We start from the raw sequence: 25,814 nt of genomic DNA, 5'->3' as shown, positions 1-25,814 counted from the left end.
CTATTGTGATTGCTATAGAAGTGAAACTTCTAAAATGTTTTCTGCATTCATGTATTTCAACAGAAGTGTCAACAGTGATGGCAGATTTGCTGATGAAGAGCAACAGTTTCCCTGGTGAGAAAAGATGATGATTTTTTCTTTTTCTTACTCCCAATTTCTCGATTTTCTGAAAGCTTAGATGTCATTCCAGGACTTCTTAAAAGCAGAGGTGCCTTGAATGAGGAAGAGTTTGGAGGCAAACAGTTCATTCCCAAGTGGCCTGTTCTTTTTTTAATAAGTGAGTTTTATAAAGAGCTTAAGAAGGATTAGCAGGTGCTGTGAAGAAGATATACTGTGCCCTGTTTTCTCTCATCATTGCTCTCTTTATTAAATGCCTGTTTTACAGTATCCTTGAAATACAATCTTCTTCCGTGAGAGTAGTTTCTTATTCTTGTGCTTTTTTAGAGTTTTGGAATATTTCAATAGAAAGTGATAAAAGCAAAGTACTAAATGATAAAGTGAATCATATATTCATAGAATAGGGTGGGTTGGAGGGGACCACTGGAAATTACTTCTCTCTGGTTGCTTTAACTACCTTCATATCTGTGGTCAAAATATCATTCTTTTCCTCTTCAAAGAAAAGGATTCCCACAGAGGGGAGAGATTTCTTTTCCTGAGGGGGAACACCCATTCTGTTTTGCTCTGGATGATTTTTTCGAAATGAGTGACATGGTGTGGCTGCTGGTTTGTTCTATGGTGGAGCTGATTCTCAAGACTTTTTTCAGTATTTTTTGTTTTTTCTTTCTTTTTGTTATTTATACTGACAACTTCTGAAATTCTCATAAAGACAGGGAAATAGGAAATTAATCTACTCCCAACTAATCTTTTTCTATTTCTGCCTCACTTCCACTGGCTATTTGGACCACTGATTTCAGAAAAAAACAATTGAGTGGTGGGAAATCCTTCACAGGTAGAGCTTTCTACAGTGTTTTCCCGATTGTGACACCTAACCTTTCAAGAAAGTGCCTGGTTTGGTATAGGGTTAAGGGATACTGAGAGAACACTGGGGAAAAAGTCTTTTTTTTTTTCAAAACTTGTTATAGACTTCTAAAGAAAAGGGTATGAGGTAACTATTATCTCTGGTCTCTTAGCTCACAAAAGAGACAGTGGAGTTTAGGCTCATTATTACCATGTACTCCAAAGAGTCTTTCCACTCTAGTACTAAGTTTCAGGCCAGTGTCATTGGTCTCCAAATCTGGGAGACCTAAGTTTTGAGAGTCCTTAGTACTGATTGAATTTCAATTCTGGAATAGGTAAATGTGTCACACAAAGGGTAAAGAAGGAATGCCAGTTCAGTCCAGGTAGACCTGTAGTACCAATGGATTTTAATTTCTTTTCTGTTTAGAAATGCAATACTTTTGCAAGATTCAAGTCAGGAAGATGAGGGTGTGGTTTTCAGACTCAAATATATTTAGGCTAGTGTTTTAGATATTTTTTATGTTTAGAATTAGACTGTCAGTTTTCTGGTTGCCTAAAGGTACTCTGCCACAAATAGATACTGTTAATATTTTTAATATTAGACAGAACGTGCAAAGACTGTGAAGAATAAAAAGGATAAGCATAGAATTTTTCATCAACCTTGATTATTCTTTTAAGTTGTACTATTTAACATGTGCATGAGGTTCTCCCTCAACAGCCCGTATAAATGAGAAAAGCTGTATTTTTTTATTTCTGGAGTTCTCGTCAGAAATGAGCTATTCTCATGATTATGTTTATAGAATTGTTATTTACTCATCTTTAGGATGACTCAGTGTAGTTGGTCTATTTGTCAATATATTTTTGCAAATTATGTTGTCTTTCTACTAGTTATCTTTTCTCATATCAGTGGTATCAGTTATATACTTGATTATAGTTTTTACTCCCTTTGTTTTTTTCTCTTCTTATGGTGTTCCTTATAGTCTTCTACAGTTCCTGAAATAATTTCAGGACATCTGTATTAGCAGTTTTTGAATTATTTTCATGATTTTGAGAAGTTTTTTGTTTGAGAAATGAAACTGACTCAAGTTGTGTGTTATTGGCTTAACACTTTATTTTATATCTCTTTTAGCTATCTGCAAGTAATTTTGTCTCCATTGTTTTTTTGAAAAGGAAAGTAGTCTTTAAAAAATGAGCTATTATACTGGGTTTTTTTCTTTTCAAGCTTTTTTCCAGATTGTGTTTATCTATCTTGTTTGTCCCTCAGATGACATCTTGGAATGGAAGATTCTGTGGTAGCTGAGCAAAACAGGGACAGATTCTCTTAAGTGGCTCAGTGAAGGTCAATTCTTTTTCTAAAAGGATTGGGTGCTTTTCAAGTGCTAAGTTATGGGTCAGGAAGAATTCAGTTGGTTTGTAATAAAAACTACAAAAACGTATTCCCTACTACTCAACTGATGAAAGACAATACCAGAAACTAATTCCGATGGCCTTCTGGCAACATAAAAGGTCTGGATAGTATAATGAAATTGGAATAAAGGGATTAATGAGCAATGCAAATGTTAATTGGTATGTGGAAAAAATAATTTCTGTGAGAGTAAATGACAAAACAAAATACTAATTTTTCTCATTTTGCCAAAAGCTAAAAACACTTCCTACTAGTGGCTTTGGCAAAAATACTGGAATGTTGTTTATACTTCTTTTCAAAGTCTACAGAGCAATGTCTTGTTGTTAACATCAGTAATTTTGGTTTAGAGTTAGAACTCTTGTTTCTTGATCACTGAACACTTAGAGTGGAAGAATCATGGTAGCAGGAGATTGTGTTCTGAAGCAGTGGCTCCTAAAAGCATTGTGTAAATGAACCTGCTCTGAGAAGATCCCCATAGCATTTTCTCTCACTTGCTGCAGCTCTCTGACTCTTTGCCTTGGAGCCCTTGCACCGCTTTGTCCCTTGCTGCTGACACAGGGTTTGCTCCATTGTCCTTAGTGCCCTAATTCCCAGGATCACCATTAGCTCCTTTAACTTTCCCTGGAGCCACTATTGTTCTTTTTGAGACAAAGCTGCTGAGTTTGGCTGTGCCCTGATAAACTTGGTCTGGAGCCCTACGTATCTTTGCACAGTGCTCCACAGTGCTCCTGCTGCCAAGAGTTCTGATGAGCTGTTCATGAGACCACAGTTCTGAATAATTTAGAAAAAGTGCTGACTGGCAGTCAGTAGATAAACAGCCCAGTGTCTGATACACCAGAGGGTTGTCCAGGGGTGCTCAGCAGGCTGGAGAAATGGTTTGACAGGAATGTGATGCTGTTTAACAAAGACAAATGCGAAGTCCTGCATCTGGGCAAGAACAACCTCGGGCACCATTATATACTGGGAGCGATCCAGCTGGGAGGCAGCTTTGCAGAAAAAGACCCAGAGGTCCTGGTGTACACCAAGTTCATAGAACAACTCGGGGTGCGAGAGACCTCAGAAGAGCATCTGGCCCAATCTTTTGTGGAAAAGAGAGTAGATGAGGTTATCTAGCACCCTGTTACTTGTGTCCTGAAAACCTCCACTACACCTGGGCTGCTGGGACCAGCTCCAGCCTCCCCAGTGCAATAGAGATAGGAAATGGCTGGAGGGAATCCAGCTACTAGTATGTGAAGGAGTCCTTTGTACAGGGCAAGGCTGAGAGAGCTGGAACTGTTTAGCATGGAGAAGGCTTGGCAGGGGTTCTTATCAACATCTTTCAGTACCTGGAGGGAGGGTGCATTGTGACACCATCAGTGATTGTGTGACAAGAGCTCTTTCTTTTCCCCCATGGCAAGCACTCAAAACAGGAAAAACTATTTAACCTGTGATGGTTCTTTTTAAGGATTTATGGGTTGTATATATTTCCACAACACCTCCTTGCAGCTTTTCCCTTTGTAGTCCATATAGAATTGTGAATCTTGAGTTGAAAGAAAAGTGTTCAGCTGCTTAAAAAGCTGAATGATCCTTATCATTATATAAGGCATGCCATCTTGGACAATGCTAGCAATAAAAATAAACCCAGATTACAGTGTAGATGTGTAGTCACACTCTGAAAATAAAGGTGAGTGAAATCTCAAATAACATCTTTCTAAATAGCCTGTCTGTTTAAGGATTATCTACAGTCAAGGGAACTGAACTCTGATCTAGTCTGTTAGAAAACCTTTGTGCCTAGTAGTCGTTTTGATACATCTGGCTTGCCTGAACAGGTCTCCAAGGTCTTAGCATTGCTTGAGCTCTGTTCTTCCTAACACTTAGTGAAATGTCTTGATTTTTGGGTGTAGATACATAATGTCTGGCTTTCCAACACACACAATGTATGTTGGTAAAATCAGATGTTCAGTGTATGTGTTTATGTATAAACAGTCTGCATCTACTGCAGTGCCTAGACTGTTTTTAGAGCTTTGTGAAAAGTTAGAAATTGCTCTCCTAGACTTTGCAGACCTGAAAACATTGATATATCAAGGATCGAAAATAAAATTTGTAAAAATTTCAGCCACATTCTTGGGTTTTAAATAAAGTAGAAAAGGGAATTTTGTGAGAGCTGAAGGGGATGACTGAAGGAAAATACATTGGGTAGAAACTGAATAACTGAGGGGGAAATGGAAGAAAAAAGATTTATTTACTGTAACAGAGACCAAAATAAAAGGGCTCTCAGGTTAAATGAACTGTCTGGAGCTTAGATTTGCTTCTGAGGAATTAACTTAAAGATAAGAATGGTGGTTCTATAGATATAGAAAGGGCTGTGCAGTTATAGATGTGTAGAAATCATGTGCTCTTAATTAAAGTTCTTTGGCTTAATAAAAAGGGAATGTTTAAAAATGGAAAAGAAGTCTATTTCCAGACATCAGATTGTGTCTACAGTCTAGGGCTTCCTTACAGCATTTACTCAGGGCATGCTATGCATAGTATGTGTGTTCGTAGCTCTCTGCCTTTTTAAGAATCTCTTCAGCTTCTGGTTTACATGGGATAGTCTCAATTCCTGTCTCTACCTTAGGAGAGAGTCCATAGATCCAGTTTATGTGGGTGCAAAAGGAAAGCCTCATAACATCTGGATGAGCAAAGTTGTGTGAAGCCTCAGCAGTTAGAGGAGATACTATGGGGCTTACGACATTTTCCATTCCCACTGTCATCCTTTTGTCATTCCCCTTTATTCCTGCTCTTCTTTTTGAAAAGTAACCTGTATATTCTTCATTCTTTATTACACTATCTCAGTTACTGTGCTTCTTTGTTCTTCTCTTTGTTACCTAGTTTTGCCTCCCAAAGCTGTAAGGATATGTAGGATGTTACAGGATCCTTACCGTGAGGAGAAGATAATGTCAGGAGGGAATGCCTTGAAGCTGGACAATTCAGAAAAGATGGTCATGTTCTCTTCTTGTTCTGGCTGAGCTTTGCTGCCTCACTGTCCACAGGTGCTTGACAGATAAAATTCTGTAGAGAAGCATTAACTTGTTAGTATTAGGCCATGTGTCCCTCTCAACTGGTAACTAAATAATCAGGGGTACCAGTGATACATCTCTACAAATAATAAAAATTAAACAAAGGAATAAGTCTCTGCCTTGGTGGCTAATCTGCAGTGTCATAGGTTATGTTAATACAATGAAACTATTTTTAATTACCTCCCTATGTTTAATACCCACACGCAAGGTAGTGTCTGGGAATGTCCCTACCTCTGCTTATCTATGTCCTGTGCCCAGGCATCTGTCAAGGAAAATAACACCTTTCTTGGGCCAAAACTGTAGCAGGGGTGATGCTAAGGGTCTAAATCTGTGTGACAGTGTGAGACAAAATTCAGGCCCATTGCCAGACTCTGTTTAGCAGGTAAAAAGGTAGCCAGATTCTCAGATGTTTAAGGTACAGTAGGAGGAAGGAGCCCAAGGAGTGTTCCTTCACTGGGATATTACTTTTACATTTGTGATTCAAACCTTGGTGTTGTGTGCAGCTTCTTTGGAGATTATTAGTTCACTTCTTTGCCTCTGGGATATAGTTCATAGAAATGTGGTTTTCCCTGGAATACCATGGAAGGGTGAGAGTTTGCAGATCCACTATTAACAAGAGGCTCATGGCAAGAACAAACAAGTAAGTGTCTAAACGTGCAGAATTTCTTAATAAATGCAGCTTTTCCTTAGTTATCCATTCTTTCACCAGGGGGAGATACTGAGCACGTTTTGGGTCTGGCTGAGATGGAGTTGATTTTCCCTGGAGCAGCCCTCACAGTGCTGTGCTTTCCCTTGGAAGCTGGAAGGGTGTTGTTGATAACATACCAGCATTTTGACTACTGCTGAGCAGCACTCCACAGCATCAGCGCTGTCTCTCCAATATAAACCTGTCACCAGTAGGCTTGGAGTGGGCAAGGTCTTTTGAGGGGACATAACCAGGACAGCCAGACAAGACTGTCTGGAGAGATTCCATAATGTATGATGTCTGCTCCGCAATGAAAGCTAAGACAAAGGAAGTGAGGTGGCATTTATTATTATGAGGTTTGTTTTCCAGAGCAATCACTATGCACACTCAAGCCCTACTTCCTTGGAAATGGCTGGACGTTGTCTACTGGTGGAAAGTTGAGCATAAATCTTTTGTTTGTCTTTGCTTCTGCAAGTGGCCTTTGCTTTTGCTTTATTAAACTGTTTTTGTCTTGACTTTGGGTTTTTCTCCATATTGTTTCTACCCTCAGTCCTGCTGAGGAGGGGAGTGAAAAGAGTGGTGTGATTGGGCACCCGGCATCTGTCCAAGGTCAACCCACTTCACCAAACTACTGCAGTACAGGCTCACTTTCCTTTTGGAAGTCCTCACACTCTGTGTACATTCAAGAAAGCAGTGTTCTTCTTTGAGGCTACTATGATTTCTTTTATATGAGAAGGATAAAAATGATCCAGTTGCCAAGTTTTTTCTTCTGTAAATCATCAGAGCCTCTGTCAGTTGATTTCTTGATGAGCCCCCTATCAGACGATCAGATTTCTGCCAATTGACTTTGTTTCCAAGGCAACCATTCTCTTGACAAGCCAGTTCCCTTCAGTAGTAGGTGACTTATTTTTTAGAATAGGTTGATTATATTTTAACTGCATTGTTCTTAATAAGATACTTCTATTTAAGTTTCAATCCTAAATGGAAATAAAAAGATAACAAACCGAAAGTCTGTGCAACTAAAATGAAGTTGGCAGAGTGGTAAAGACACATAAAGGGATTTTATAATCTCTCACAGAATTCCTGAATTGTACATGTTCCGTAAAGATAAGCCTGCCCACCGACTATTCCCATTTATATATGTATTCAGTGTATTCATTTTCAGAAAATAAGGGAAGCTCGGGTGACTTACAAGGATGTTTCCCAAAAGCATAGGTGGTTTTTCTGCTGGTGTTCACAGAAAAATTTGCTTTTCTACTAGTTTAAGTCTCTAAACTGGTTGATACTAGTGTTTAAAAAAACCAGTAGATTCCAACCCCACTTCTTTTCATGCACAGTTGATGTGGTCTTACTCTGCATCTCACACATGTGGTGTTCCTATCTGGTAAGTTAATTCATCCTTTGCTTCAGTGGCTTTTTATATTAATCTGCTTTTGCTTCCAACAAAACTCATAGGATTGTCTTTGAGTTTCTTGGATTCATCCTGGATTTACATTTGCAGGGAAGAGGCACAGACAGGATGTAGTCACAAAACTCTTTCTCTGAGGAAAGCAAATTCAAACATCCGTATTCATATAGGCGTGTAGTATCATCATGCCTACACACAATTCTGATGGTACTGATTTCTGAATACAGCTGTGTTGATTAGGTGACTGAAATTGTTCTCTTGCTTATCCAGTGTTCCTTCAAGTTGTAGTCTTGATTTCAGGGGTGGCTGAAACTTGTAGAAACATTTCTGAAACTTTTAAAGTTTGTAGGAGAAGGCATTCACAGAAATAGAATCAAATTTTTATTTCTACCAGTACATTGAACTGTCTGTAATCTGTGCTCTAAACCCCTTCTTTCTTAGAGATGTCAGACAATTTTAGAGATGCAAGCACTTGTCTTTTTTCTTCATAAAGTATTTCTTCCTCAGAGGAGCAGAAATTGCTATATGTGAGCTGAAATAATTTCAAGGTAGTTTGTGTAAGCATTTGGATTTTGGAGCACTTAAATCCTCATGCTGTAAAAATAAAGCATTATTCACTGTTAACTATAATGAAGCAACTGTTCCTCTGTAATGTGATTGCTTGGGAAATTTTTGACTGATCACAGTGAGCTATCCAGTCCCTTTTGTGGGGAGCTGATCTTGCAAGAGCTTTGTTTTTTATTCTGCCTCCATCTGTTGATAGGATGACTTACGTCTTCTGTCTGGACTGACAGACAGGATTTAGGCACCAATCCAGGAAACTACTTAACAGTTTAGCTTTCAGCCTTAGAGTAACTAAATTACCTGGTTAAAAAAAAATTGAAATAAGATTGCGTATACACTACTGTCATCTTTAGAAGGGAGTTCAGATTAGGTTTATTGGTAGATGAACTTTAAATGGAATAAGAAGTGTTAAATTAAACATACCCTGAGAATAGAAAACATAGATTAAGACCTTCCTCTTTAATACAGGAGGAAGGATTCCAGTTTGATAGCAGAGAGTGTACATCTTGTATGTTTCTTTATCAGTGCAGCTTGAGTGTGTAGCTAGGCAGACAGAATAAATAAATAAATAATTTTATTATAGATGTTTGTAGTAATTTCACCTGTCCAAAGAAAGACTGACCATAAAATCAGCAGGAATTATGGCATTACTTTGTAAAACAATAGAAATGGAACATGCCTGTTTCTTGTACTAACAGAACTAGTGACCACTACACAGTTAGCAATAGTTCACTGGCAGACCCAGAAATTCTAATCTATACTTTGAAGGTTACTCAAGCGTTTGTTTCTTTGAAAGGTCTTCTCATTAAATGTTTTAAAAGTGTTAATCCTGTCCGGAAAAAATACTGTTCTTGTGAATGGATGATTTTACAGTTTTAAGCTAGTTGAGTTTTATATTGAGTTTACTATTGAGTTTATTGGTTTTTATTCTTGGTTTTATATTGAGTTTAATGTTAAATTATGGTGAAATAGAAATTGTCTCTTTCTGAATTTAGTTTGGTTCATCTTTCAGTTTATTGAGCAAGCAGAAATGCTTTAGTTTTTGTGTTCCATAATGGTGACCTCTTGTGGTGTGAATATGTCAGTATTTCTGAAGGAGCTTTCTGTAATACATACAGGAGGAGGTTTTATTTACATGTAACTTTTAATGAGCAGCTAACTTACTAACTTAGTAAAAAAAATCATCTTTTCCAATTAGTTATTAATATGCACAGTTCAACGCATGTGAAAGAACAAGCATTTTGAGCACAGTTTTCTGATAATGCTTTTGTGTGTCCGTACTGTATCTTTTAGTGTCCAGATGAAGGAGCCTGGCAAAGAGTCATCACAGTCAAGGACATCAGGTCAGAAAAGAAGAGTAAAAGGTACAAGGAATTTCAGTCTCCATTCAAAAAATGTGGAATGCAGTCAAATATAAATAATCTAATTCTTGTGATTTGTCAGTATTATTCTTTATTATTCACTGAACAATGTTTTTGGTTTTCTAGATATATTGCGTTTTCTTACTGTTCATAGTAAAGAGAAACAATATTCAAGAGATCTTCACTCTACAAATCTGTTGGTATTTTCTATCTTGCTTTTCCTATAAATAGCCTTAAGAATTTGCCAGTCCATTAATGCCTTATTTGCCCATCACTTTTTGTAATCTGTCATAGTTGCACAGAAACTAATAAAATTATGCCAGCCTGTATTATCTGAAGAAACAGATTCTGGATGGCTGTGTAGGGATGCATTTTGCTGACTTTCCATAACAGATTTTAATAATATTTCCTCATAGCTGGCACATTTCATACATCACAAGTGCGTATTTGAGAGTCTGGTATGGAAACCTTAAGTTTCTACTGTGCTATTATTATGCTTTATTACTATTTTTCTAGAACTGAGAAATTCTGTTATTCCAGATCATTGTGGCAAAGGCTGTACTGTGCTCTGCTCTCATTTTCTTATGAGAAGCAGAGAGTATTTACCATGTCATGCGAGTTAGTATACTTATAAGCCTTTTAATTTGTTTGTGCTATTTTATAGGTGTTACTGAAAACATAAAGTGTGTTTTTTAGGATTGTTTCTTTTTACATCTACTTTTCTTAACATTAGATAGCTTCCTTAGTTTGTGCATGCTTCATCTTTAACCCCACAGTAAAGAGTGTGATAGCACTAGGAATTCTCCATCATTTCTTCTCTACAATGGGATTCTGGGTGGAATGTTCATTTACAAATTATTTCTATTTTCTGATATGAATTGTGTTTATTCTTTGTCACTTTAGAGAGGAGGTAGACTGTTTTAATATTGATCTGTTCGTGGCCACTCAGTATTCAGTGAAAAGGCTAAACATTATAAGTCAGGCACTACTCGGCTTTTGAAAGCTCAGTGTTGCTAAGGCTCTTGTATTTACATGCTAAAAACAGCAACCAATAAATGGAGACTGATTAGTGATTTTTTTTTTTTTGACCAGAATGCAAAGCAGCGGTTAAGACCTATGAAAAACTGAGACAACCAACTTGAACTTGCTGCATTCTTTTGTTTGAGTATTTTTTTCTGTTGAATTGTGGTTTGCTCTATTAGAAAGTTCTGGACAGCTTCTGCAATATTTTTAATATAGCTAGTACCCTAACTTTTCATCAGCAGCTTAAAAAATCTCCCAGGACTGAGACACATACAATTTAGTAATGTTGCTTTTCTGTATAGTCATGTTTTGTCTGGTCATTTTTATTGCTAGGATTAATACTGTTTAGTAAAAGCTGATTATCTTCTTTTTTACTTAGGTATAAGAGATACTTTTTTTAAAAAAATTATGCCATTATGACTTTCAGTTTGCTGTATTCTTCTGATGAATATCAGACAAATGAAGAAGAGCAGTACATGAAAACATCTGTTCTTTTCATTCTGAACTGAAAATTAAATGGCTTCGGTAATTTTTTTTTTAAATGAGAAGTTTGGTTCTATCTGCAAATGCATGCCTGAAGTTTTCTATTTCTTGCCTAATGAAGTTAAGTATATGTGTAGTTAAAAAAGTCAAGTCTTTCAGTTTAAGAGAGGTAGCTACACATAGAAAATTAAAGAAATAATTGAGTCAATATGTGGGTTTTGTGGCAGGAAGGAAGAGTGCACACTATTCTAGTGGTCTCATTTCAGCTGTACTTTTGCATTATCCAGAGCACAATTTTCACTTCATTGCAAACACTGCTTAGTGTTTTGTTAAGTAGGCTACTCATCAGTTTAAATAAGATTGTCAACTCATTTGATCTAGAAAATAAAAATGGTATGCAAAATAATAATAATAATAATTGCTAATAACATGTACTTATATATAATATATATATAACAAATATAGTATATTACTTATGAAACAGCTGCATTTTTAATAATCTTTTGAAATAGGTAGATATGATAGATTGTGTGTAAGATGTAGGTAGACAGTTAATAAAGACAAAAAAGTTGATTATTTTCTGAAGAGCAAGCCTTTAAAATAGGAAGTTTTTACAATTGTTTTACTGTTCTAAGTAATGCCAGTAGACAGTCACTGTTTTAAGGTCTGAGATACTGTTCTTGTGGTGCAAACCTCTTATTATTGGTGTTCTCAGGTATAGTATTTTTTGTGTTTGTTCATGTTTGTGTTAGGAATTTACATTGGCCTTTAAATGCTAGAGCTAGTAATGAACAGGAGAGATTTTGAGACAAATCTGTCACTTAAAGAAAAGTATATAATCCAGTCTTAATGGCTTTCTTAATGTTATTTAGTAGAGTTGTGTGACTTTTATTTCCCTATTAAAAAAAAAGTCAAAGCAAAAACAGCACAACAAACCAGACTCTGTCTTTGTAACAACTTTGCTTGCCTGCAAGATAAAGAGCTTAACCCAATCTTGAACTCAAACACATGCCCACATGCACCTTTTGGTTAGATCTGTTAGATCTAACTGTTAGATCCTTTACATCTCGAGTTTTGCAGAAACTCTGGCTCTCCATCTGTAGTGGCTCAGTGATCAAGGCCAGAATTCTGTCACTTCACAAAATACTGGGTGTGAGGGTAAAGTTTGTTCAGCAAGTTGGAATAACTCCCAGTGATACTGCATCCATATGAAAGTGAATCCTGGATTCTGTTTTTTAATAAATGGTATTTTCACCAACTTCCTTGTCAAATCTGAAAACAGGTCTGTGCTCTCAGTCTTGTTTCCAGAAAAATTCCAGTCCCCTGGTTTTTAGCTCTACCAATTTTTGAATTGATGTCTGTGATACAATTTTTTTTTCTGTATTTTCTTTTTGAAGCCAAGTATATAAAAAGCTTAAATATGGTTTTAAACTCTCTTTGTGAAGTGGACAAAGTTTCTGATAGTGAAGAGTATCTTTTTCTCAGTCACAGGGATATTTGGCTGAGGGTGGCCAAGAACAGTGGGAGTTGGTTGCCTCGAAGATTTCTGACATGTTTTTGGGGTGCAAAATATCTTTCACATATCTATAGTTTATTATACATTTCACTGCTTGCCTTGTGAAAAACTGCTGAATGCAAAAAGAACAGGAAAGAAACACATTTTATAAAAGTTTAGTCATGAAGTTTGCAAAACTAATTGCATGAAGTTGTTAGAATTGCTAACAGGATGTAATAACTAACAGGACTTTTCCCTAACTGACCAGTTAATCAAGCTTAGTGTAATATCATGCATGTGTACTAGATCAAATTCTACAATCCTTGAGGATTGTCTGTAGTATGCATTTTTTTAAAACAAATAATAAGCTGTCACGTGAACACAGAGCTGAAAAATAGTAGGACACTTTGATGTTTAAGTAGTCATTACCTTCCAATTCAGCGATCAAATGAAACATTAATGTCAGCAAACAAAAGCTTTACAGTACAGCTTTACATATCAAACCACTTATCCATCTAGTTTTGTTTGAAATGTTAGTTTTTGAGAGCGTGTAAATAAAAAGAAAAGCTTGAATTCATAGAATATAGCAAAATGTGACATTTTTAGATTTTTTTCTGACTAATGAATAAAGTATTTGTAGCTATTTATTACTGTAGAAAGTGAAACCTTCACTGAATGTGTGCTTTTGTTTTGAATGTATTTTGAAGGCTTAAAGGATGAAACAAGAATAAATGAATGGGAAGAGGAAGATTTCTTTTGGCAAACAAAGATTCTACCAATTCTGCGTGAACTGGAAAAAAGTGGGTAGCACTGCTCTGAAGTGGTGTATTTTCTGTACTATCTCTTGCAGGAAGCATGAGACTCATTTGTGTTTACTACAAAATAATAACAGGAATTGGAGTGTGTGGCCTTTTATACTTTCGTATGTTCAGTGACTTCACAGTGTAAAACTGGCCTGGGCAGTCTGGGTGGCCCTGCTTGAGTGCAGGGGTTGTACCAGATGAGTTGCAGAGGTCATTTCCAACTTTACTCATTCTGTGATCCTGTTAAAAAACCCAAAACTGGTTTAGAGAAGATCTTATCTTGTCTGATTAAATTACCTTATTTTAGATAACATAACTCTGCCAGCTTAGCAGTCAGTGTTGAGCTGATCATTTTAAGAATAAAGTACTGCACAGATTCACTGCTTTAACCGTAGACTGTATTGGAGGTCTCAATTAATTTTAAAAAACTGAGGAAATCCTAATGAAAATTTCCATTTGTGATTAAAGTGTTAGATGTGCCAGAAAACTATCTAATGACTCAGAATACTGAAGTAAAATTGAGTAAATTAAGTATAGCTTACAAGATTAAACTCTGGAATCCATTTTTCATTGAAAATTTGTTCAATTGCTTTCTGTAGACTATATTTATTTGAATGGTGGGAATATAGAAAGGACTTTTTTTTTTTACAAGTATTTCTGTTTTACAGGATCTTAGCAGTGTTTGTGATAGCATAGTAAAAATTACAACTTTTTTTTGCATAGTTTTGCAGATGATGATGAATATGAAACACCTGTACAGTGCTAAGTGATTTCCAATATATGTAATTGTTTAAAAAAGACAGGAGTCTTATTCCCACATCTGTCACTGATGTATAGAAAACAGTGATAAGGAAATTTGAAAACAGCTCTGTAACTTCACATTTTCCTTGCTTACTGCCAAGACTGTCAAATATCAGCCACTGAGTTATGGTTTTGCGCAGTGAGATGTTCTTTATTTGTAAGCAAAATAAAATGTAGAGGTAAAATCTAATCATGTCTTTCCCTTGTCAGGAATGTAGCTAAGGAAAATCAGTTTTCATGCCCCTTTTCCTCAGTCTTTACTTGATTTGGTTAGTGTATTGGGGTTTTTTCAGCTTTTTAAAAAACCTGATTATGGCTTAGTTTTTCTAATAAAAGATGACATTATCTAATGGTACTTTCTCACCAGTTGATTGAATGTAGTACTACAAAAACCTTAAAACCTGAGTTTTGCTACTTCTTGAATGTTAACACAAATTGTAACTGAATTACATCATTGCCTCCTGCAACTGTGTGATATATTGCTTTCTTTAGACTATTTACTGCACAATTCTTATAAAAATGAGTATTAGAATTCCATAATTAAAATGCTTTGAGTGGGTCTGTTGATAAATTAATATTATTTTTATTTTGTGTCCTGTCAGTTGCTTCATACTTTTAAGCTAATTCCCTGCATGTGAACATAGGTCACATTTAGTTTTTCATATATTAATAGAGAAGTCTTTTTCTTCACTTTCCTCATGCAAAAATATTTGCAGAAACCTTTCCATTCAAAAACAAATATGAAGTTGACCTGGAACTTACTTATTGCCTAAATTCTTCTGAATATGATGTACTTGAGTTGTTTGTAATATGACAAAAAAACCCCCAAAGTCTCTTTTTCTAGAGGAACAAATAATTTATTTTGTTACATTCCAGTATTCAGGAGGTTAAGCTTTAAAATGCCCCACGAGAGGAGTGATGAATGATTTTTGTTGTTAATTTTGATGAAATGGAGTGTAGGACCTTTCAGTTTTGGTTCCTTGCCACTCCTGTTTCACAGCTTCCTGGAGCAGAGTATTTAGAATCATGCTATATTTTGTTAAATTTTCTGTCATGGTGGGAGTAGAAATGGAATAGTCATTACTGTTCCTTGAGTGTGATGATTGCAAATTGAGAACTTCCAGGCCTTTCTCAGCCTGAGAGATTGGTCCTTGAATCTGCCTGCAGGTTTGGGGCCTCACACATGTGTTTTGTTGTAATTTCCTGTCCATACATATGTCATCACAAGTTCTTTGCCTCCTTAAATATGACTCTATTTCAGCTGTGAAGTACACACTGAGTAAATGCAGAGTTTGTACTGCCAGTTCAGGTGATTTATGTGGGGCTTTGTAAGTAGCACCTTACGGACAAAAGCAAATGTACGAAAATTTTTTTAAAATTTCACTGTTTAATTTTAAAAATAGACAAGACTTTTCATTTTCTCTGTAAAGTAAACATGTACATGATTCCATTGTATTGAGATGCAGTTTTTGTAATAATTTACTGTTTTATTTTTGTGTATTTTAAACAGTCTCAGGGACTTGAGTGAGGAAGTAGATCACTTTTTTGTCAATAGGACAACATTCCATTCAAATACATCTTGCACCTCTACATTGAAGAGTTCTAGCAAGTTTTTACATTCACTTTTTTTTTAATCCCAGCAAGGTTTGATGTATAAATTGACGTATATGGGGAGAAAAATGCTCCTTAACTCTCCCTTTTTCACGCCTAATGTTTGGTGGTGTGCTTTAAGGAATGTTTTCAGAGACACAGTTTCATTGTACACATTTGGCCAATCTGATTATTAAGCATCAAAGGTGAGTTTTATTTCTGCTCTAAGCATTATTTTGGCTTGAGGATTTCTTGGCTTGAGTTTCTGTTTTTTGAGAAAGCAGAATAAAATTATTTCTGGGGATCACGTTATCATGTGAAGACATTTATTTGGTGTCTCAGTTTTTGATGTTGTGCAACCTGTTCTTTATTTTGTTCTTATTGTATTGAGATGCTCTGGATAAAGTGGTACTGATAAGTATTTTTTATTTTTCTCTCCTTTCCTACACCCTTCAAGGAGAAGACAATATAGAGCACCTTTGTCTAGCTTGTACCAAGCTCTATCAAGCATTGGATGAAGGAAATATGCTTGGAAAAAGATTCAGAAGAAGAAACGTCCTTCTGAAGACATTATATAAACTTGTAGACATTGATTCAGATCCACTTTCCCTGAAGCTGGCAAAGATTATTCTGGCTGTAAGTGTTTTGAAACGCTCTTTGGTAGAATGTAAAGCTCAAAGTCATGGATTACAACTTGGACTTATTTTTTTTATTTCATACTAGTGAACTGTGTCTAAACTAAACCTTTCCTAAGTGCAGTTTACTGCCACAGAGATACTCGTCTCCCATCCATCTAAATCAGCACTTGCAGCTATTTTCTGCAGGAAAGTTACATCTGGGAGAGGAAGGAGGGGTACAAAATAGGATAGTGGGTGTATGGTGGCAGGAATATTGTATAGGCATGGAAAAGACACAGTATCCTAAACTGGGATACACACACAGGGATTTTAAAACCCCAGTGATTATAAAATGCACACATTTTGAATAATAAACACATGTTTTTGAATAATATCTTGATCTTGTTGTGAAAATACCAAAATGGAGGTGGTTTTTTTTTTGGACATGAGTGAATGTAAATAATCTTTTGCTTTAGTATTTCTGGTTAAAACTCTCAATTAAATTTTGTGCTTTGAACTTCTTTGTTCATGTTCTACAAAGCATGTATGGACACTCACTGGTGAAAGGATGCCCACTAACGCTGTGTTGTAGGCATCTGAGTAATTTGTGTGTGTGTTGAAGGAGTCATGTGTTCTCCTATAAGACAGAGTAGGTTATTTTATTCAGAAGATACAGTTAGATACTCATATACCACTGAGATATTAAGTAGTGCTTATTAAAAAGGAAGGTTCCTTTCCAGACATTTTTCTATGTAATCTTTTAAAAATCATGAACCTAGAAGAAATTGCCCTTGAAATGCAGAGGAAAGGAAGAGAGGTGTTATTGTATTTTTACCACTTTTACTTCCCTTTCACGATCTCTCATCATCAGTTCTTGTTTTCTGATAGCTGAGAGTAAATTTCATTATGACTTGTACTGTTGTACTGGTGGTCTTTGCAGTAGGGTCATAGATGCCAAATCACTGATTTCCATACATAATTTCTTTGTAAGAGAATTGCAGAAAAAATCCTGCAAGTTATTGATACAACTTTATCTGTTATTATAAAGCCAGCACAGTTTGCTAAATTGAGTTTAAAATGCCTGAGTTTCAGGTATTTCAGTTTCCTTTAATTCTGCATACATCTTCAGTTTGGCTTAATGTATTGCTAGGATTTCAGCTGTAATTTGATAGTTCTGTGAGAATACAAGTTTGCTATGATGTCTGAACTTGTAGAATGTTATGGTGCATTTTTGCATGCAGGTTTTAGTTGTGATTTTATGTCTTTTAATTTCTTTGCAGATGAAAGTAGATGGAAAAAATCTTCTTAGTGTTTGCAAGCTAGCATTTAAAATTTGTAGGAACAAAAAAAATGATTTCATCGTTCAAAATGATACATTATTGGGTATGTATTCTTTCTTGTCTGTAAGTTAGATGTTGAAATTCAGCAGTTAAAGTTGTTCCTCTTTGAAAGAACATTTTCAGAGTTAACTTAGTCAGAGAGTAAAAATTGCCTGCCTAGTGAAACTGATGGTTGGTCTAGTCCAGTATTCTGTGTCTAAGTAGTGATGGGTACAGGGAGTGCTGTTTGTGGGAGCACGGGAGCCTCTGTGTTTTCTGTTATCTGTTTCTCCAGCATCCAGAACTGTTAAATTCTTTCAGGGATGTTGGATGGTGTGTCCCTGCCTTATCCCTTTTTAGTCTCTGTTTATATGTCTTTTGTTCATTAATTTGCCTTTTTGGATTTTCTGATTCTGTCTGCCTCTACAATGCCATAGAACAAGTTTCAGAAATTCTTTGTGTGTTGTTTTAAATCTATATATTTTTCTTTATCTCCCTGCTTGTCGTTTTGGAGGATTTGTAAGTTTGTACAGTCAGCTTACCTTTTGCTTTCAGGATTTTTTAAAATGCAGTCTTTATCACTTAACGCTGTCTTCTCCTTTTCAAGACTGAGGCATCTCAGCCTCTTAGCTCTTTGAACAGATATTTTGTCATTCAGTTGTTTTATAAGTCCTTCTCTGTACCTTCTCAAACTCCAGTGGATCCTTCTTGGGATTTATGGAGCAGAACTGTCTATGGAATTCAAGCTGTGTCTGCACCAAATTTTATAGAAATGAAATAATTCTGACTGTGGTGTTGGCCATCTTCAGGGAGGATCTTGAGAATAGTCATTGGCTTTTTTATATTTTTTAGAGCTGCTGCTGCTGCTCATTGAGCCAGTGGTTTTGGGGAACTGTCAGCAATGGCTTGAAGATCTCTTTTGTGTTGTAACAGTGTTTTTGTCATGCACACCCCCCCACCCCTTGCAAATAGGAGAAATAGGAAGAAAATGAAAGTGTGCAAATGATACTCAGGATTGACTGATAGTCATTCCTTTCATTAAAACTTCAGTATGTTTTATTAATGTAGGCCTTGATCTTGCAAGCAGTTATTGCATGTGTATTGGTTAAGGCATATGTATTTCCTTAAACAGTTGAGAGTATTCATGGTCTTAAAGTTTAGTACACAGTTGTTGTCAGAAGTAAAGACAGGTCTTTCAAGTGGTGAGGAAAGGACTCACAGTGATGCCTTAAGTTTTAGCTTTCATGTTTTTCAGGTTTTATGCTGCCTAGGGATGTAGTTCTGAGCCTCATATTAAGTGCCAGTGAGCTCTCTTCACAGAGTAGGTAGACAAAACAAATCCTTTTCCTGCCGAAGACCAAGGATGGCTTTCAGCCCAAAAGCATAAACAACGGTGGACTGAAGGGAGGAGCAAGAAGGATGAGAGCTCACAACCTGAAGCTTTAATTGGACAATTAAATCCCAATATGCAAATGGACCAAAACTTATGAAAACTATAAGGTCTCATGACTTTTTAGCCATTTTGTGACCTGTCTTTGTCGACCCTGGGTGTAGCCTGGTCAGGCCCTTTCCTGCCCAAGGTGTACCCTTAAAGGCCTTTCAATAAATACTTGCTTTATTCTCTAGCTCTGTCTGGTCTCTATTTCAGGTCAGCCTTCCCAAGGCATCAACAGGAAATAGAACAGCTGGGTTGACTTTGGATAGTACAGTTTTGTAGAGATCAGCATCATACACAGCATTTGGACAAGTCACATTTTGCTCTCATTTCCATCCTCCTTCACTTTTCTTTCACTTGCTCTTCTTTGTATTTTAAAGACTAGTGAAGGAAAGAGCATTGGTAGGCGTCATTTTATTTGTTCATTCACTTGCTGTTTTGGGCCCACCTTGTCCTGGAAGAAGACATGACCCTGGCCTATCACAACTGCCAAGATTCCTGTTGCAGTCACTGTGTTAATAGATTCAATTTCTTTTTCCTCTTTTGTCCCTGTGAACAATTTATGTGCAGTATAGCACATTTCCAGTAGAGGAAATAAGTTGATCCTTCGTCGCTGAGTAGACAACTACTGTTCAAGACCCTGTTTGATACTGTGCAGAGCAGGAACCTGAAACTGAGTTCTCACATTACCACAACCCAAGTGATTCAATTGGTGAGAGTGGCAGTTTGGATAAGAGCCTAGAGTGTGTATACTTCATTCATATACACATATATTTAGAGAGACTTTCAGCTTCAGTTGAGACACAAAAAAATTTTTAAATCTCTTCAGTTTAATGATATAGGAAAATGTTTTTATTCAACTGGAACTGAATGGAACATAGGAAGCAGAAATAAGTATCTCTTTGAATCAGTTACTGGAAATTCAAAAGTATAAAGTTGGCTAGGATTTGTTTAATATACCCCCATTAAATTCAGAATGTCTCAATTTGACTGCAGAAGATACACTGGGCTTGTGTTAACTGTAAATTTTAACATTTCAGATGTCTGGCAGTGATTGCTCAAAAAAAACTCGTATGTCAACTTTACCTACATGAAAAGTAAATCTAAAAAGGCTATGAAAAGATTTCAAATGTGAGAGTTGAATTAAGCCCCTGTGCTTTTTAGTGCTCCATTTGAGATGCTTTAAGGCATTTGATTTTTAAGGAAGTAGTGGGAATTAGTACACAAAATTCCAGGCACACACAATCACTTCTGCAAGTCTTGACTGAGGATTTCAGTGATTCCTGCTATGTGTTTACAGCTTACACTGGTTCTTGAAGTTTAGGAGAACAAAAGTCGGGCCCATTCTCTTCTTCATCAATTATTGTTTCTTGGTTTCAGTCCAAATATCCAATTTTTCTAGCCCACTTATTAGAAATGTAAGAGTTCAATCTGAGGGTGTTTTCCAGTTGTTAATCTCTTTAATGACTGGACTGTATCAACTATAAATTTTAATATTAGATTTTCTGAATAACGATTTTCCTTTTAGATTATTTGTTGCAGGTTCTGTGGAATGAAGATCTACAAACAAACAATGAGGCTCTTGTGTATTGCATGGCAGCTATAAAATTCATGTCTGAAAAGGATAGACTCCTTTATAAAATGGTCAGCAAAGGAGCTGTTGAAATGTTTCTGGAATTAATGAAGCAGATTAATAATGTAAAAGAACATGACACGTATTTCTACAAGTTGGGCCACTTATTAGTCCAGGTTAGCATTTACTTTTATTTCTAAAAGTATGTACTTCAAGGGCAAATTAAAAATTTAATTAGAGGAGATAAGCTAACCCTGTGTGCTACTGACAGAGTTGTACCTTTATTTCAATAGACTTATTTTTAAGAAGTTTAATGAAGTTGTTCAGGACCTAATTTAATTACCATAGATGTTTGTGTGTAGTCAATTTTAAAGGCTTTAGAAATTCTGAAGTTAATAGAAATATTTTAAGGTACCTAATAAACCAGTTTCTCATTACTACTTTATTGTGCTGACAATGTTCTGGATTCTGTAGTAAACAGATAAAATGTGTTCTCTTACCTAAATTCTTGAAACTGAAACAATAAATACAAACTGGTTCTGCAATACTCTAGGAGATTACAAAAAGCTTTTTATTACAAGAATAATGCATTTTAAAAACATGTAGGGAAATACAGCTGTGTTTCTATGACAAAGTGTTTTTGAAGAACTGTAATGTAAGGAAAAAGTAGTTGCAAAAGCAAAGACTTTTTGAATCGTTTGAAAGCAGCAGGCTCAAAACTGTTTTCACGTACAAAGCACCTTGATAAGTGGTGGCTCTGAAAATTGATCCTTGGCCCTAAAACTGTTTGAACCCATGTATTTTAGAAACACTGGGAGATGGGTATTGTGTTTACCAAGGATTTGCCAGGTAGATTCCTGGTGTTTGTTTGGAAGTTATTGATGTAATGATTAGCGAATGGTTTAATTGTAAACTTTCAGGTATGTTGTAGGAAAATACATTGGACAATTTTCTGAGGTAGCGTTTGCACTAAGTTTGTCTGCTAGTTATGCCAGATTTCTTTAATTCTCAATTTATAAGCACGAGATTTTATATTTCTTGAAATTATATGAGAAAACAGCTTACATCATCACATTACTATTGGTGATTTTGTCTAATTTTTTTAGTCTTGGTAATAAAACTAATGAATCAGTTTATTTCCAGGATTTTGACTAGCTCTCTGAACTTGTCTACAACTTTGCAGGAATATTTTTCTTCCATTATTTGCCTGTTGATAAATTTAGGGTTTTTTAATCAAGGGTTTAGTTTGCAAATGTGTGAAAGGAAAAAATTATATTTTATGCTTTCTTTAAAAAATCTCTCATATCTCTGCTCTTTTCAGTAAAAATGGAAGTGTAGCAAACCTGCTTTGTACCATTTGAATAGACTGGCTGTTTCTAAGCAGTTCTTGAGTGTTTTGTGGAGAAGTCAGTACTGGCAGCTGTCTCTTATTGAGATTGCTCTTTCACTTGTTTGTGTTCTCTTCTATAGTAGTACAGATACTTTGGTGTTCTTCCTCTTGCGAGAAAAGTAGTGATTCCTACTTCTGTGGAATTTCTCTGTGACTTTCTCAAATTGGTTCCTTCGACAAATCCGTGTGCACTACTTCCTTCATGTGAGTGAATTGATCAGTCATCACGGACAGATGAACGAGTAGTTCTGTTTTAGGGATGATTGAAGAAATTTTCTTCTGTGATCGATGTCTTTGGAATAAAGTTTTTGTAGCATACTGCATCTTACAGCAACAGATCAAATAGCCAGTGATGTACAGAAATAATGTCTTTAGTTATAGAAAGCAAATTATATTGGAGGAGAAAACCACTTTAAATAGTCACAGTGGTCTCTGAAGGAAGTTCTGCTATCTCTTCACCTTGGTAACTGAAGTGTCCCATTTAATTGGGACCAACTCTTCATTCTTTAACTGTATAATTGCACAATCACCAGATGGCAGTGTTATACATAATCTTGCTAGATCCTTTTTGTGGGAATAAAGTCCCTCTCTGATTTCTTCATTCTTCCACAGTGGATTTTTAGTACAAGTCATACAATAGAATAGAATAAAAATGTTTGTAATAATTTTTTTTCCTTAACAGAGGACATGAAACCATCTTTAATTAATTTTATGTTGCTTAACCTAAGTCTGTTAATATTTATACAAAATATAGTAATGCTTATTCAAAACCCAAGATTTTTGAAGAGTCACTGCCAAGACTTAATAAGTACTGTTCCTTAATTGAAAGGCACTTAAATGTCTTCTCCTTTAAAAATAGCATTTGTCAGCAGTTACATTTTCTGTTTGGGTGAATTTGATCTTTCGTATGGCAACATAAAGATTAGGGCTGGTGGGGATTGCTAAAGACAATTGTTTTGCATTTCTCCCTGGAACATGGGGTCTGCTTGTAGCCATCACAGTATCTCTAGAATTCAGCTGCTATCTGGCTAGCTTCTATTATTTTTTAGACTGTACTCTTCAAATTTCAGTTGCACATTAACTGTGTTTTTTGGATATAGACTTCTGTGAACTGCTGAATGCTATTTTCTTGCACATTTAGGTGTATGTTATTTTGCATTGCTTTTCCTTTCCAGCCTGTCTTTGTCTGAGGTCTGAGGGTGGCAATTGATAGAATTTACTGCTTGAGGATTTTGAACCATCTAACTGTATCAGGCATTGAAAAATTTTACTCTCTTTTTGGAGAACTCTGTACCATCATCCACTGATATATTTTTTTTTCCATTATCCAATATGTAAGTCTCTTTGCTGCAGTGAAAACTCTTGTCTAGGTTTGAACAACACTTTTAATATGTGGCTTGTTGTTAATTTCCTTTATTGTCTCTATTGAAGTTTAGCTAGAATTCAACAAATACCATCCTAGGCTGACTGTGAACTGAATGGAGTTGCCTGTCCCTATTCCCTGTGACAAGGATTTTCCTACCAAAACTTTTGAAAAGCAAAGTATTTGATCAGAATATATTTATTAAAATACATCGCTAGTGTTGTGTTGATTTTGGAAGCATCATGACTGTAGAAGGAATGTGCATCTGGAATTTTTTTTGCAATTGTTTAGTTCAAATAATAAAAAACTCCAGGTTTCTTCTTAAAATATGAGTGATATGAAGCAAATGGCTTCTGTAGGTTCAGATTCTCTGTATTATGGATATAGTATAAATTGCATTTTTAGTGCTGAAGTTAAATCCATTCACATATCACAGTATCAGATATTTTTTCCCTTTATGCCTTGCTTCTCCATTTTGACATGTTGCATCTCCTGTTGCTCCATTACAGAAGATCATGGGGGTTGCTGGAGATTTGTACTCTGCTGTCAAATTTGTTGAAGTAGGACAGCAAATTTGTAAGCTGCTGGAGAATGGACAGAATGTGCATAGAGTCCTGTGTGCAAAACCTGAAACAACATCTTAACCTGCTCTTTGTCAAGAGTTTTTCGTAAAAAATTAGCTATTACATATCACTGGATAAGCAGTCCAATTTAGTGATAAAATGTTTAATTTCCTGAGTTTTTTGTGATAAGAAACAATTTGAACAGATAGTTTTTGTGCCTTATCAAACTACATTCAAAACCAAATTGAAGTTAATAACTTCACTTTGAATAAGAAAAATTTGAAGAATTCCCATATTCACATAAGACTGAGTGACTTCACATTCATTTTGTAGTCAGTTCTGGATTAGATCAAAATTAATTTACGTGTCATTGCCTGTCTGGATTAGATCAAAATTAACTTACGTGTCATTGCCTGTCTGACTCTTGCCTTGGAAGAGAACCAGAATATTTCACAATATGCAATAGGTGATGCATTTTGTACATCTGCAAGTGTTCGATTATGCTTTAAGCTCCTTGAAATAGAACAGTATCATCTGAAAATATTTTGGTTTCTTCAAATAGACTTGAGCACCTAAGCTTTTCATTTTCTGTTGTTTAAACAGTGGATTTCTCTTGATCTTGATTAACTTGAAATTTTTAAATTGGAATAAATCTGATTGTGTTTTAAAATCAGTTCATTTTAGTTTCCAGTTTAAAGTTACTATCAGAATATATATTAGTATTTTCAAGACTTAAACATAAATTTGCAGTACTAAGATTTTTTGAAGAATTACAAAAAAGAATTACTTGAACCATCTACAGCATTTCACCTACTTCCAGTTGGTACATAGCTGTATACATGCAAGATTTTAAAGCATATGAAAGATCATGTGTCCCTCACAGAAGGAGGTTACGTGCAGGCAAAGACCAGTATCAATCTTACATTTTCTAACAGTTATCCCAAGTACACATCTTGCTGCCTACACGTTTCCTGTTGTTATTTATTGGTTTGTACATACATGCAGAATATTGACAGGGCGTGCAGACTGCCTTAGATGCTATAAATGAGACCTGAGCTTTACTGAATTTTCACACTAGCATGTTCTGCTGCTAGCAGCTGTGGTTAATAAATAAATGTTCAAACGCTCCGTGTGCAGCTGACGGCCACCCTGCGGATCCTGGCTGACTGCGCCCTGGCGCGGCGCCGGCTCAGCGACAGCGCTGCCATCCCCGAGCTCTGCGTGGCGCTGGAGCAGCGCAGCAGCGACAAGGACGTGTGCATCTGGATTGTCAGGGTGCTCAGGTACGTGTGAACACAGTTCTGCGTGCAGGCAGCTCCCCCTTCCTGCATGAGTAGCCTCCAAGGAGGCAGGATCAAGCACTAGGAGTGGAAGATTTACATTGAACTCTTACTTAAAAAGCTCTCAATGATATTGTGTGCTGATTGTGTCTCGGTTAATACAGAATTGTTTAATTGTAGCTGTACAGACTTGGATTCATCATCCCCATGAAAAATATTTTGTTGTATTGTGTCATTCTTTGATCCCACAGATTCTGATTGAGTTTTTTAAAGTACTATTTCTTATATTTTAAAGCTGGATGAATTATTAGGTATTTATTAATCCTGGTTTAGGCCATGTTTGAAAAAAAATTAATGAGAGAAATTACACAAGGAACTGTGTATTGTGAAATAAAATACAAAAGAGAAAATGTGGCCAGTGTTCATTGTTTTGAGCTGTTACAGAATGTTCGAGGAGATTAATCCCTGGGATCAGGGCTTGAGTGTGCAGATGGAAGTGCTGAAAGAATCTCAGTTTTATGAGCAGCCAACGGCTGCGTCCCAAGTTGTGCTTTTTAGAGGGAGATAGTATGAGTTAGTCACCAAAAAGATCATTTTGTAGTCTGAATAGTTTCTCAGTTCTTCAGTTACCAGGCATCAGCTTGCAGTATTCAGTGCTAAA

General features: G+C 36.1%; 1 protein-coding gene across 10 annotated transcripts in view; it reads left to right on the top strand.

Moving 5' to 3' along the window:
* ARMC2 (armadillo repeat containing 2) overlaps positions 1–25,814 on the top strand; it is a 62,683-nt gene that overhangs the window by 10,833 nt on the left and 26,036 nt on the right. For 8 of the 10 annotated variants that reach the window (XM_066179446.1, XM_066179443.1, XM_066179441.1 and 5 more), the window contains 7 exons: positions 64–114; positions 9,351–9,421; positions 13,127–13,219; positions 16,071–16,249; positions 17,511–17,613; positions 20,513–20,733; positions 25,011–25,156. In XM_066179446.1, coding sequence (XP_066035543.1) covers positions 64–114; positions 9,351–9,421; positions 13,127–13,219; positions 16,071–16,249; positions 17,511–17,613; positions 20,513–20,733; positions 25,011–25,156 — 864 coding nt within the window. The remainder of the gene's footprint in view (positions 1–63; positions 115–9,350; positions 9,422–13,126; positions 13,220–16,070; positions 16,250–17,510; positions 17,614–20,512; positions 20,734–25,010; positions 25,157–25,814) is intronic. The other 2 variants (XM_066179447.1, XM_066179448.1) reach the window with 2 other exon arrangements.

Source organism: Chamaea fasciata, unplaced genomic scaffold (genome assembly GCF_029207755.1).
Source record: "Chamaea fasciata isolate MVZ Bird 193981 ecotype frontalis unplaced genomic scaffold, bChaFas1.0.hap1 SCAF_3, whole genome shotgun sequence".
NCBI classification, from domain to species: Eukaryota; Metazoa; Chordata; class Aves; order Passeriformes; family Sylviidae; genus Chamaea; species Chamaea fasciata.
This window is presented reverse-complemented; position numbering and strand designations above follow the sequence as displayed.